General features: G+C 38.3%; 1 protein-coding gene across 4 annotated transcripts in view; it reads right to left on the reverse strand.

The window, feature by feature from the left end:
* The window catches only part of tbc1d4 (TBC1 domain family, member 4), a 35,391-nt gene that overhangs the window by 12,590 nt on the left and 8,684 nt on the right, over window positions 1-14,117 (reverse strand). Inside the window, exons 2-13 of one of the 4 annotated variants that reach the window (XM_088315135.1) lie at window positions 11,595-11,723; window positions 11,290-11,512; window positions 9,854-10,110; window positions 8,690-8,779; window positions 7,889-7,993; window positions 7,689-7,821; window positions 7,328-7,419; window positions 7,116-7,226; window positions 6,446-6,562; window positions 5,627-5,686; window positions 2,311-2,525; window positions 616-771 (exon numbers count right to left, since the gene is read on the reverse strand). In XM_088315135.1, the coding sequence (XP_088171261.1) occupies window positions 616-771; window positions 2,311-2,525; window positions 5,627-5,686; window positions 6,446-6,562; window positions 7,116-7,226; window positions 7,328-7,419; window positions 7,689-7,821; window positions 7,889-7,993; window positions 8,690-8,779; window positions 9,854-10,110; window positions 11,290-11,512; window positions 11,595-11,723 (1,688 nt within the window). Of the gene's footprint in view, window positions 1-615; window positions 772-2,310; window positions 2,529-5,626; window positions 5,687-6,445; window positions 6,563-7,115; window positions 7,227-7,327; window positions 7,420-7,688; window positions 7,822-7,888; window positions 7,994-8,689; window positions 8,780-9,853; window positions 10,111-11,289; window positions 11,513-11,594; window positions 11,724-14,117 lie in introns of all 4 variants that reach the window. The other 3 variants (XM_088315134.1, XM_088315137.1, XM_088315136.1) reach the window with 3 other exon arrangements.

The following is a 14,117-nucleotide window of genomic DNA, read 5'->3' on the forward strand; positions in this document are numbered from 1 at the left end:
TCACAATTTTAATTTTGCAACAAAACAGTATTTTCAATTACAGACTTTATTTTTGCAAAGTTACAACTAATTTATGAGTCCCGATATTGACTCAGTTCCTGAAATGTATTCTGTGAAAGGTAAAATAAGGGGGCATAAAAAAAAAAAATCATGATTTATTCAATGAAATAACAAGGATGATCCTCACAGTGGAAGTGACATTTCACAAGGGTGTGCGCCAACGAATCCTATTAATAATGTAAACGTTAACCTTTGCGTTCCGCCAATGCAGACGACCACGCTTCACTTGAGCGCCGCCACGCTCAATGATGCGCCAGCTTGAATTACAAATGTGTCACAATTACAAAAAGCTCCAAATCGGGTTACACGTTTAGTTTGGCCATGCAGGGAGGAGCTCCACATCCACATGCAAGCACAACAGCGTCCCCTTCAACTTTGGAACGAAACAGGAAGAGAGTGTGAGGGTTCTCACTGCTGATAGGCAGGAAGAGAAGAAAAAAAAAAAATAAAGCTGGGTGTTAAAAGGTTTGGACAGCCAACACGTAAACATTTACTGTCATCCCAGCAAAAAAAATAAATAAATCAATAAATAAAAAAAAATGATCATCCTGTCACCTCTTGATGCTCCCACTGTCCGTCAGCGAGCTCAAGGAGCCCAGCGAGCCCTGGTAAATACTCTTGAGGAAAGTGGGAGCGGAGAAGGAGGAGGAGGAGGGGAGGCTGAAGGACTGGCTCTCCGATAAACTGCGCGTTCTCGACACGGCCACGGGACTGCGCGAGCCCCCCGCACATGGAAAACAAACACGTTACACACTTTTGGAAGGGAAGAGGAGGGGCGGACGCTCGGAAACGTGCGAGGCCATTGTTTAGGGCGGGGGGGATCAAAGTGCTGCAAATGGAGAACAATGCGTGCGTAAGCCTTCATCAAATGTCAACTACTACCATTGTGGTATAGAAACAAAAAAAATTTAAACAAAAATTAGCTCCTTTAGAGTTAGATTTTGCCCAAGACTCAGTATTTCTTTGCTTTTCATTTGTTTTAAATTCTACATTTGTAGAATTTCTTAACAAAAAACTGCACTATAATAAGAACAAACCTTATTTAAATTTTAATACATTTAAAATAATTTACATATTTATAATAATTATAATTTAAAAAAGTTAAGTTATGATTTTTTTTAATCAAATGTTTTTATTTAGTTTTAAAACAATTATGATTCTTCCTAAATTATGTATGTTATTTTGTAGGATAGGATTTTTTTGTATGAACAATTCATAGAAAAATTAACATATTTCAGGGGTTATATGTGGAAGCGTTAATTCATTTATGAAATAAATTTTCCCTAGAAAAGTTGAATTTATTTTATGAGATTTAAAAAGACAAGTCTGTTTCATTTGTGTGCGGCTAAATAGTGCCACCCTGTTTATGTTGGAATTTTTATATATTCAGTTTTATTCACTCACGTTCAATTTCTAAGTATAATTTCATACAAAAATGAAGCACTAGAATTTGTAGAAAAATAACATGTGAGGCATCGCCTGAGGAAGCAAGTTTTAAAAAGTCCTCGTTATGAAAAGAATATTCCTGTGTCTTATGTAATAATATAAATATATTAGATTAAAAAGCCCTTAAAATGACACACATAAGCAGGATGGCATTTGCAAATTTACGCATTTACTGATTTTATTTTCTGTTCTCCGTTATTCCTGGACCCCATCCGTAACTTTGTCAAAAATAAACCAAAAAAAGCTAGAAAATAATAATTTCACTTATGTGGCACGTTATAATATTTAATGAACCCTACAAACGGCTACTGTTAGCCATAAGCACACATAAATATCAAATAGTTGTATGCTGTGATGGCAGTAGTTCTGCCTCAATTTCCCAGCCCTGAACTCACTCACCAAATCACAAATCTAACACCAGACGTTAAAAAACTTGGGATGGACAGTCAGCGAAACAAGCTTAATATGATGGAGAGAGAAAATTCATGTCTGTTGCGGACGCTTTTGGCTCCAAACACCGTTGCCAGACTAGGACTAAACAAGGCATCAAAACCAGTTGAGTTTCCAACAACAGCTCGTCAAAACAGCGCTCAGTCTATGATAGTCACTTCATTGATCAGTGGGTGGATCCAGTGGTTTCAGGTCAGTAAACACCGAAACGTTAGCCATTCTGAGCAACCTCAACCGAAGAAGCAGCAGCGTTTCCAAACACCACAACTTACAACTAACTTTCCGATTAAATTCCAATGAGGTCATGTTTGTGTTGACAGCAGTGGCAACCAGTCAGCATGCACGTCACGCTACCTGCTTTGCAATGCTTCCAAGGTGGCCGAATGTTGCCTGCGCAGAGGTGGCGGCTTGGCCAAGTTGCCCGTCTGGCCTTCAAAGGAAATGCGCTTCTTCACGGGCGGGTGGCTGAAGGTGTGAGCGCGCCGGCGGAACTGTTGGCTTGCTTCCGGGTCGTCATCTGGGAAAGGGGGCGGGGAAGCCGGCGGAGAGACACCAGTGGGTTCCTCATCCTGCTGGGGAAGAATAGATGCCGGAGAATTTAATACTCGTTTGAGCGAGTCGTGTTTCTTGCTAAATTATATATTTTTGTTATTGAGACTATTGTTCACACAGAAACAAAGAGATGAGCCTAATTGAAGATGTGGCTAACCAAAACAGCAGCAGCAACCGTAGCATACACATTCTGTCAGTTGAATTCAAGTGTTGAGTATTGTATGTCCTTGAATAATCATTTGCCCTCTAATAGACGATGCGCCTTGTTTGGCACAGGGTGCATCGACCTCTTCAAAATAGTTTAAGCAGTTCAACAGTTGCTCACCAAAACAGCAGCACCTACAAAGGAATGTAAACATCAGACCCCTGCAGCCAGAAAAAAAAACTTTATTATTTCATCTTTGTCCTTTTCAAAATGCTACTGTGCCCCAATTAGTAGTGCATCAATCACTTAAAAATGCCTTCCACAAACACGACATTTTCTTTATCAGAAAAAAATGTGTATTCACAGTAATCTCACTTTACAGACACAATTGTTCACACGGAAAGACTGCTCAGATCATTTAACCCCCAATGCAAACCAAAACAGCAGCACCTATCAAAAACAAACACATTCTGTGATCAATTAAAATACATTGTCCTTCAAGTAGTAGCCATCCCTTAAAGTACCGAGACAACATGCCCCCAATTAGGGCTCAACGGGTCATCCATTTTTGGAAAATAAACACCTTCCTCCAATAAAAGACTATAATTGAAAGAAACAAATACTGAAATTCTCAACTACCTCAGTTCATAGACACTATTATTGTCTCATTTCTAAACACTGAACCCATCTGATCTCTCTTGCTAACCAATACAGCAACACCAACCAAGGAATGTAAACAGTCACTGCCGATTGTTAAAAATGATCGTACACTATGTGGACAAGACATCTTTAGCGTTGCAGTAAACACAAACAATTTCTCTGTCGCTTGATTTCTCTCTTGACGTAAATTCAATATCTGATAAACATCCTCCTTGAGTAAAAAAAACAGCATTAAGCGCTATTCGCGTAAAATACAGTTGGTCAAAAGTGTGTAAAACCAAAGTCCGCTAATATTTCGACGTCAAATTCAGCACTCACCTCGTCAACAAACCTCCACGACGACACTCATTTGTGTCCACTCGTGGACTTCACGTCCACACTTCTGCTGGTGCAACTCCCTCATCCATTGTATTCTAATGAGCAGTGTCATGTGACTTTGTTGCTGCGACCCCCTCCCAACCTCGTGGCGCTGACATGTTCGACTGAGGCAGCATCTCGTTCTTCTTTTTGCCACGAACGAGGGCTACCAAATATTGAGTGTCTGTTCAATGTGTACTTGATTGCGGCTGACAGGTCAGTACACACAAGGTCATTGCGTGCGCAATGATCTGGGGGGGTAGAAAAATAAAAATAAGAGGAAGTCAACACACAAGATCGACTCAGCAGAAGTGGAAATCCTGACTTGGGAGTTCCTGACTGGCATCCTGATGCCAGCAAATGGTTCTGCTGTTCAAATGTACTATTTACAAAAAGAATGGGGGAGGAGGAATACAAAAGTTCATTAATATTTCCTGTTTAGATGTCAAATTATATTTACTTGCATTCCTATCATACAACAATGTGATTTAGTGGTTGAGTGTCATCTGGATTACTCAAACTTGGTTTTAAAAATTTGAATTTCTGTTTCAAAGGATAACACGCACAGTGCTCCCTGAAACTGGACGTGTCCGCGTGGAAGCACTTCATGATGCTGGATGCTCTTTTTACGGCATTTGTTAAGCATTGCATAAGACCAACATCATGACATAATTCTGAATAATACATAATTATCTATTACGCTATTCCAATCCTACTCAGATTGAGCTGGTTGTCGAAACAATTTAGCAAGATTTTATACAAAATGCCATTAGCCCGGAAATACAAAAATCTCACTTTGTGTCCCAAGAATTGATTTCATGAAATTACAGACTCATATAAGCATTTGAAAACCTTGAGAAAAGTTTCCTGCGTCCTGTTATTGCAATAACTTACAATCAAGAGATATTGTAATTTTTGCTGTAACGAATGGAAACAGAAGATGATTTTTGAGATCCATCCATTTTTTAAAATGTTTTTACAGCGCTTGTCCTGATGATGGTAGCATGATCGGGCACAACCTCGACCAAATACCAGCCAATCACAAGCCGTGTATAGACAAGCAAACATTCCCACTCACATTCACACCGATTTTGAGTCCTCAATGAACTTGCATGAGCTATTGATTGTGAGGCATACAAGCCAAACAAGAGCCCACATGCAGCAATTAATGAATATCATGAAAATAAAATGTCTTAAACAAACTGAAGATGTCAAAATTAATCGATTAATCGACAACTAATCGATCATCATATTAATCGATAATTATTCAAGATTTAAAATTGTCCAAATCTTCCGATTTCAGCCTCTTAACTGTTATTCTGATTTCCGTTGTCCTTCATGAAAGGAGAATAATTAACTTTTGTGTTTAATCAAAACAAGACACTTGTAAACGTCATGTAATAATTGCTAGAATTTGATTATTATTCGATAGTGACAGCTTTAAAACTAACGTTTAAATGCATCAAGTATTCCTTGCTTCCATTGGAAGAGCCTGACATCACTGAACATTTCGTAGGATTTTGTATAGAAATCATGGGAAATTATCATAAAAATTACATTTTGGAACATGACCTGAAAGAGTAATGAGTGTGTGTATGTGTGTGTGTGTTTGCATATAGACCCAAGATTCTGATTCTGGAGAAACGCGGGAAACAAAAAGCAAAGTATTATATTTCTGTCAAGCAGTCAGAGGGACTGCATCGTACTCTCATTCAACATTCTGCACAACAGTGACACCAGAGCACAATTGTCAGTTGGCTTCCTCTGTACCACGTGAGCGTGGAGAAGTACAGTGCCTCAACGTGACTGCAAGACCGCCGCCATTTAGATTTGTGTCGTTTATCACAAGTTTTTCACTGCCAGTGGGTTAAAAAAAAAAGGAGGGGTGGGGGATGGGTGACAGTGCCTAGAATCCTTCCTAGGGGAATTTTGTGGTCCCTCTGAAAGGACACTTACTTTGTCAAAGCTGCCTATGCTTCCCATGCTTCCCAAACGGCCGCGCATCCGGCTGGCTCCCTGGAGATTACAAACAGTGTGAATTAATTAATGAGACATTTCAAATGAATCAAAACCTAAGTTATCAAATTGTTGCTGTTCAATTTTTTTAAAGATATTTTACAGTGAAAAGTTAATGATAAAATAACGATTATTACATTTGTTGCATGAATCAATGATACATTAAGGGAAAATGCCAACATTTGCTAAATAAAACATGAACAGAGATGCACACAAAAATCAGCACCCGAAAAAATTTATATACGCTCTCAGTGACACAAAATACATTTCTATTAGTGGTGGTCGCAATATGGAGCTAGGATTTTTTTTTCCCTTCATGAGGTGGGGCCAAGGATATCTTAGGGTGTCTGTTTTGTATTTTTTACAAAACCCCAAAAATTACATGATCCCTATGGAGGGCGGGGAAATGTGGAAAAAAACTCCTTGGAATTTCGTTTTTTTTTTTTTAATATAAAAACTAACTAAATAAATAAATAAATAAATCACCATCCTCCATAGCAAACATATTGATTGCTTATATGTGTTTTGGGAAGAATTTCTTGGCTTTTTAATATATATACATGTTTTTTTGCTTTGCCCCATAAGAAATAAAGCAGTTCGGCCTTTGCGTCGCCGACAAAATAACAGATGGCAGCGTAGTCAGACATCAGATCAGTCAGGTTGTGAAGACTGAGGTATTATTCTGAATAAAAATATAGGTCAATTTAAATCCCCAGGGAGCGCGATGACGCAACAAGGCGGGCAGGCAAGAAGAGCTACCCGGGCTAGGATGTTCTCCAGAGAGCTGGTGAGGGATGAGCGAGCTTTGTTCTTCAGGATGTCCAGTTTGAAGCGGCTGCCCGTGGCCGCGCCATCCCCTGAGGAGTTGCTTGCGTTCTGCCAAAAAGAAACAGGAAGGAAATGATCAATTCTGTGTTGCAAATCAAATATATATGAAAAGGCAGGCACAGTTTGAAAAAATTATTTTGATATAAAAGCAGTGAATAAAATTCCATTGCAGACCTATCTGTTTTTGTCTCATATTGTATTATTTTTAAAAGATTTGTGTATCGTTAGACATTTTTTTTTTCATAATACATAAAAAAAATTACATTTTCGCATTTTTAGACTCACAAACACACAGTTAAGTATTATTCGTTATTTGTTTAAATGCTTTTGCATTTTTTCCACAACATTATTATTTTTCCCCAATATTTATGCACAACATTAACAATTAAAATTGAGTGATATTTTCAGCACTATCGCTTTGGCACTTGTTTGAATATGCAAATGCACCTAATATTTTGACTTTGACATGCAACTTCCAATGAAAAAGGACGGACACTTTAATTTTGTGAAAATGATTATTTTCGTCACAACCATGACATTAAATATCATAGTGTTTCATTGTCATCAATTTCTTGGTACTCGAAGGTGGGAATGCAGCTACCTGAGGGGCCTCTCCAATGTGCAGGTGGGTCTTCTGCTTGCTTTCACAGAGCTGCCTGAGATACAGAATCACCAGCTCATTCTCCTCTTGGTCTGAACTGGGCTTCAGTTTCTGCAGATTTAAATCCCATGTCAGATGAGATAAAACCGTTAAGAATAACTCAGCCAAACTAGCCTATTAGCATAGTCCGCAGGGAAGGAAGTCAGCCCGACCTGCACTCGCTCGAATATCTCCACTTGCTCATTGTCAGGCAGCTGGGAGAGATATTTCTGGATGGCCAGTTTAGCTCGGGGTGGGTAAAGGCCTAGAATAAAATAAAATAGAATAGAATAAAATAGAATAAAATAAAATAAAATAGAATAAAATAAAATAAAATAAAATAAAATAAAATAAAATAATATAAAATATGAAAAATAAAAAATAAAAAAAAATATAAAAAATAAAATAAAAATGAAAAAATAAAATATAATAAAATACAAAATAAATAAAATAAAATTATATACATTCACTTCATCAAATCACTATTCTGTACTAAATATAAATACATAACAGGAAAAGAGCTTCCTACTGTACCTTCAATGCGTTCACAGAGCTTGTGCAGGTCGTGCATGGGGCAAGCTTCACATAACTGCACCAATGTCTTATTGCTTTGTAAGGAGGCAGCTGTGCTGAAGGCCTGCTTCAGGGTCAGCATCACCTCATCCACCTTCGCACATAATAATAATTATCCAATAGTGTGGTTTTTGCTAAATTATGCCCTGCAAAAGACTCACCAGAGACTCGCTGGCACATTGGAAAACAAAGCACACGTATTGGCTGGGACCGGATTCTGAATGGTCGCGGCAGATGAATCCAAAATGGTCCGTTTGCTTGATAGCCTGTAAATAAGTAAAAGATCAATGAGATATTTAAATGTGCAGCCTGTCAGTGGAAATGTTGAAAAAGCAAGACTGAGGACAAATCGGCTTTGCATTGAATACAATTCAACAGCCCTAGGTTGGGTTTCTTGAGTAACGAGGTCAAAAATCAATTTGCAACGCACAACATTGACTCATAACGTCTATTTAGGACCATAATGACGGATCCCGATCTGGAATCAATATTACATGCTTTCCCTTATTGAATTGCTAAAGTGTAACTGGTCTTTCATTTGTACGGCACTTTTCCAACTAGGGATTCAGTGTCTTGCTCAAGGACACTTAGATATTTTCCGGATGCCGTTCTGTGTTACGGCATTGAAAATTAATTATATTTATGGTTGCAAAACTGGAGTTGTTTGTTGACATTCAAACTTCAGCTCATCATGCAAGCTCTCATCAAACCTTTTTAAATTAGTAATTCAAGGACACAAAGTTACTCAGAGAGTTATATTTCAATATCTTGCGCTTGATATGCATAAATGTTATGCTATAGTAACATCAATGGGGTTCATGCTCTCAGACTGCAATTATCAGTACAACTTTGAAAATCACTGGTGTGTTGAAAGTGATAATGATGACATTGATGTCAATCAAATTATTAGCATAAAATATACCGATATTTTTTGTGTCATTTGACGCGGTGGGCAAACCAACCTGACAGCAAGATGAAATGTCTTTGAAGTTTTTTTCCAGCACCACTGTTTTACTGTCTGGACTTATGAGGTTTACTTCAAAACGTCCAACCTGTTTAAAGAAAAAAAAGAAAAAAAAACTAAAGTTAGTCAGGCTGAGTCACACCATTGGAAATAACCAAACAGTATGAGTGAGGTCCAAAAATACGAGCAGACTGCAGTTGCACATGCTGAAAATCAATGTCAGTGTATTGCGGTGTCACATATTGAGTGGCTGGCTATAATTAGCTACGTGTGGAAATGTAGTGTGAGGGACAGCAGCTGGCTCACACTGCTTTTTGTATTTGAAAAAAATAAGAGGAATAAAAATAAATAAATAAAAACAAAGACAAAAACAGTAGAAGCGAGCAGCATCATATTTTCACAGCAACACTGAGGAGTTGCAAAACAACTGGGAAACGACTGTTACTACTGCCTGCCAACTAAATATCAAAGAGGATTTTATTTTGCACAGTGGGTATATTTTTCTGTAGAACCTTCAAGAAAGTACCACTTCTGGGTAAATCCAAAATGTGTGGTATCTATAACAAATTGTCACGTTCCTATCAAAAATATGAACTGGGAAATAAAAGGTGATTTTTGTTGAAAAAAAAAGTTTTTTTAAAAGGATATTAACGGTATTTTGAAAGACAGACAGGCGGATCGATTTTCCATTTTATTTTATTCTTTACATAAACTCTGACTTTTACAAAAAAATAAAATAAATGAAGAAATTCACATCACACCATACTTTTTATGGTCAGCCCTGTCCCTATTTCGTGCCAATGTCCTTTGCTATTCAATTTTCATCTTATTATCTTCCAAACACATACTAGGACATAAATGTATTCAGTGTTTCCCCTAGCAAAACTGTATGACAAAAAAATGTATCGTGAATTTTTTATTAAACTAAGTCTAGCTGTATCGGGTGGTTTCACTTTAACATCCTCTGTTTTTCCAACACCTGTGTTTGCACTGCTGTGGTGTGTAAAAAGGACTCTTTCAAATGCAACTCATCCTGCAAAGCTTTAGTTTGCATACTAATCAACAGTGCTGTGGTGCATCAATGCATTCGGCAGCTAAACTATGAAATGGATGTAGGCTACAGTACATTCAATAGATTTAAAGCAAGCTATTACAGGCCTACCTGGAAAAGCATGGTTCTGTTTTTGTCCGAATCGGATGGCTGAACATGGTTGGGAGCGCTAGCGTGTCTGCGTCGTGCGGGGTCCATCGCGACGCCTTCCCCGGCTTTCCTCTGAAGACTTCCTGCCAGGCTGCTGCAGCGCGTGCGGAACTCGTGCGGTTCCTGGAAGCCAGAGTCTTCCAGGATGCACTCCGGGAACGCTCCTCTCAAGCTGCTCTGACTGCCGCCGCTGGACATGCCGGACCCTGCAACACACTCTGTCAAGACAGAATTTTTATCAAGTTGATTTGTTTTCTAACTTTCTACATCAAGTACCACCTACAAAAAATAGCTCTCCAAGTCCCACCATTCATGACCAACATTAATGCACAATAATGTAGCAAACCTAATTAATTGTCAAAAAACAAGGTAGAGGTTTATTTCCTTAAAAGTATTTCATATTATTTTAAGCCACTATAACATACTAAAAAGTTTGATAACTAAACAATAACACTGTTTAAATTGTAAAAAAATTAAATTTATTGCACACAAAAATTGAACAAAAATGATAATCAAATATTTTTTTTAAAGATTTAATGGAAATATAATTTAGAGTTAAATACAACTGAACAGAGATTATATAATGAACGTGAAAAGTGATGATGGATTTGATTTAAAAATAAAAAAATAAAAAACTACTTTAAGCCACTGTAACATTGGACACATTTTGAACAGCGACACTAAATTAATCAAATACAGTGAAACCTTACACAATGCCCCCGATGAACCCAAAACAGCCAAAAAAAGTCTATTCATTAGCTATAGTCCTTCAATGATCTAAAATTCCTCATTCCATTTCTAATTATTGTTGGTAGAGAAGAAGGCTAAAATTGTCATTCAAGCCATTGACCGAGTTTGCTCAATCACTCTGCCTTGGCCAAATGACAAAGAAGGCAGTTTACTCGGATAATACTTGAGCTTTTGCCACTCCTATGTCTGTACTGTATGTGTAAATCGTGGCGAAAATAAATCCCTGACTAAATACAACTTTTTTTTTTTACAGTTGCATAACTTCACTTGCGTATTTCTTTTTCTATTCAGTGTCGCCCTAAGAACCTTATATGGAAAAGGTCTTCAGTTTGTACTGAAATAAAAACTGAATTAAAAATCTAAACAAATAACCTACTCATAAAACGGTTAGTGACAACAATCAAAAACCTGTTTGATGTGCGCGGTTAACAGAAAAGTCAGTCAAGCCACAAACTCTGATTTTCCTGTGAAACTGAACAATAGCCAATCAGGAAGCCTGACGATGGCCTTGTAGCCGAGCGTGTGTATAGTGTGCTGTGTTGGTCATCCTGAGTGCAAGATACACACAGGAAACAATTTCTTTTTAATTCATCATGTGTAGGGTCGCTCAGATTTATTGGTGTATCTCCTGTATCTGCACCTCTTACCAGCCATGTCATCCCCAGCAAGACCTTCGGCGCTTTCATTCTTCTCATTCAGAGCCGACGAAAGTGGATCTCCTCCCACCCCAATAGTGAACTCTACAGGGACCTTGTCCACGGACCCCCGTTGGCCATTGAGAAGGCGTTTACGCTTCACCTCATGTTGGTGAAACTTATCGATGCAGTCATCGATGAGAGTGGACGGAGCTTTTTTGTGGCCCACCGTCACCTGCAGTTTTATATGCACGTTAACGGTCAGGCAAAGGATGGCAGTTGGCACAATGGATATTCATTTTGCATCCGGTTCCCACCTTGCCACAATACAGCACTTCAAACTTCTGAGAATTGTAGAAGGCCTCGTCAGCTTCCTGTTTTGGTTTGGTGTCTTCCTTGAGGGCCGATTTGGACACTTGGCGAATACTGCTGATCACCTCGGGCACCTTTCGGAAACAACAATGGAACATGATTATACAACAACCACTACAAAAGAGATAAGGACGGGAGGGGGCAGGGGGTGAATCGGTTAATCTTATAATCTGGTTTGAATGCTTGTGACAAATGCAGGATATTAGGCGAAAAATCACTTCAAGGAGCAAATTTCCACAAATGCTTTCATTTTCCAAATATGTTAATACAAGTACGTCTGCTATCACTCTGGCTAAACGGCACTCTTCAGAGTTACTGGTTCAACACAATGTGACTGAATGGGTTCTTATGAATATTAATGTCATCATCATCATCACATCTATGTTACCTATAGTTCAAGATTAGGCTCGTTCTGGCTGTCATATTGAAACATGCACTTGAAATGCATTTGTACATGCATATCTAATCGAATCTAATCCGATCCAACTTTATTTATAGGCCGCTTTAAGAATAACACAGTTGACTGAAGTACTTAACATAGCATAAGATACCATGATAACAATAAACAAATAAAGTAAAAAACCAGCATGGGACGATACATGGAATTATTCTTGATAAAACACCCAGGATATAAGGCAATTATAAGACAAATGCAGAATAACAATTAAAAAAAAAAACAAGAAAATAAAAAAAAAAAAGAAAATGATTTCAGGCAAAGGAAGGAAAAGTGCGTTTTACGTTAGGACTTTCAAAAAAGAAAGTGAATGGGACTGTCTGAAGAGCAGAGATAACTCATTCCACAATTTTGAGGCAGTAACTAAAAAGGCGTAGCCCTTTCTAGTTTCTCTCTTGGTTTATGGGACAACTAGCCAACGCTGATCAGTCGACTTGAGGAGGCATGCCAGTGTGTAGGGCTGGAGCACGTCGGACAGATATTGTGGGGCGAGACCATGGAAGAATTTTTAAATTAAAAGAAAGAAACATATATTCACGAACATAGGGCGCACTGTACTATTGGGCACAAGTATGTCAAGACATACCCTAACGCTAAAAAATACACTAGCATGCATGATGTTCATTTTTCTGGGCGAGTCGCTGCCTTTCAGATGTTCTTTTCTTTTTTGGAATTTAAAAACAAAGATGTGTGGAAAAAACATTTTAGTTATCGTGGATTTCTAGAAAACTATTAGCTGCAGGAAACTTTGAGGAGATGTTTGTTTTCATTGAACTATAAGGCATGCAGATGAGCCTGGGAGTTCCCTGCACTTTTTGTCGGAAAATGGCCACTTTGTTTGAAAAGTCTAAGATCTAAAAAAAAAAAAAAAAAAAAAGTTTTAACAGGAAAAAAATGTAAACTGTAATAAACATGCAAGTCTCGGAATATTTATTTTTCAAAATTTTGACACCGATTTATCCCTTCTTTCGACAAATGACGATCAGCTTCAAATATCGCTTACTGGCCTCCATGACTACTAGTAATCTGTAATCAGAAAAAAAAAAGCATTGGTTCATCACTAATCATATGGTGTTTCAGGAAGAGTACAACAACTGTAGGTGGGTTTTAAAAAGAACGTGAATAGGTGAATTATTATCAATTTTTTTTTAAATTAACGTGAAATGGACTTAATTTGTGTTCTAATTTCCAGTCAATTTCTATTACACCATATGGAAAACGCTCTGTTACAACTCCAGCTGTTGTGAAATGCGCTATATAAATAAAGTTGTACAATATTATATTGTATTATTGTTACCACTCTTAGTAATCCAGGGTTCGAAATGACGGCAGATAAGAGTTAATGCAGCCTTGAAAACAACAAAGACCAAGAAGTGCACTGGTGAAGATGACACGCACGCACGCAGGCACGCAGGAAAGCAGCCAGGGAACGCCCACGCTTTCCCAGGACAGAAGTCGCAACAGGCAGCAACAAATCACAGCCTTTCAGGGACGCTAAGACAGTTCCTGTTCTGTCGGTTTTGGTTGCAAAGTGGTGCCGCAAAAGTAAAAATACAGCTGATGACTTGCGTGCGTGAACAAGTCAGAAAGAAAAGAGAGAATCTATGCAAGCAAATTGGTGGAACCCCAGTGAAAAAAGTACATTTTTGTTCTATGTACAGCAGACAAACCACGACTGGCGGCACACAACGATTTTCAATAGCACTTTTATCCACACTTCCAAGGTCACTCAGCCACTCTTGCGGGACAATCAGCCATAAAGAAGTTGCCACAAAAAGTTCAGTGGAGCTAGTTATTGTACAAAGTCACTATTGACGACACAATTAGAGTGTGTGATTATTGATGTGTAAACTGAGTATACGGTTTACAACTGCGAGCTGTACTTACTAATGAATGAGTGATGTAACACACAAGAGATGAAATAGACCGAACTATCGTGGCGCAACGGATCGTCTTTGATTTCTGATCGTACAGATCACGCGTCATGGTTCGGCAGCCGCATGCAAAACGAGGG

The sequence above is a fragment of the Idiotropiscis lumnitzeri genome, chromosome 14, assembly GCF_059441095.1.
Source record: "Idiotropiscis lumnitzeri isolate Australia: NSW breed Sydney's pygmy pipehorse chromosome 14, RoL_Ilum_1.0, whole genome shotgun sequence".
Lineage (NCBI taxonomy): Eukaryota > Metazoa > Chordata > Actinopteri > Syngnathiformes > Syngnathidae > Idiotropiscis > Idiotropiscis lumnitzeri.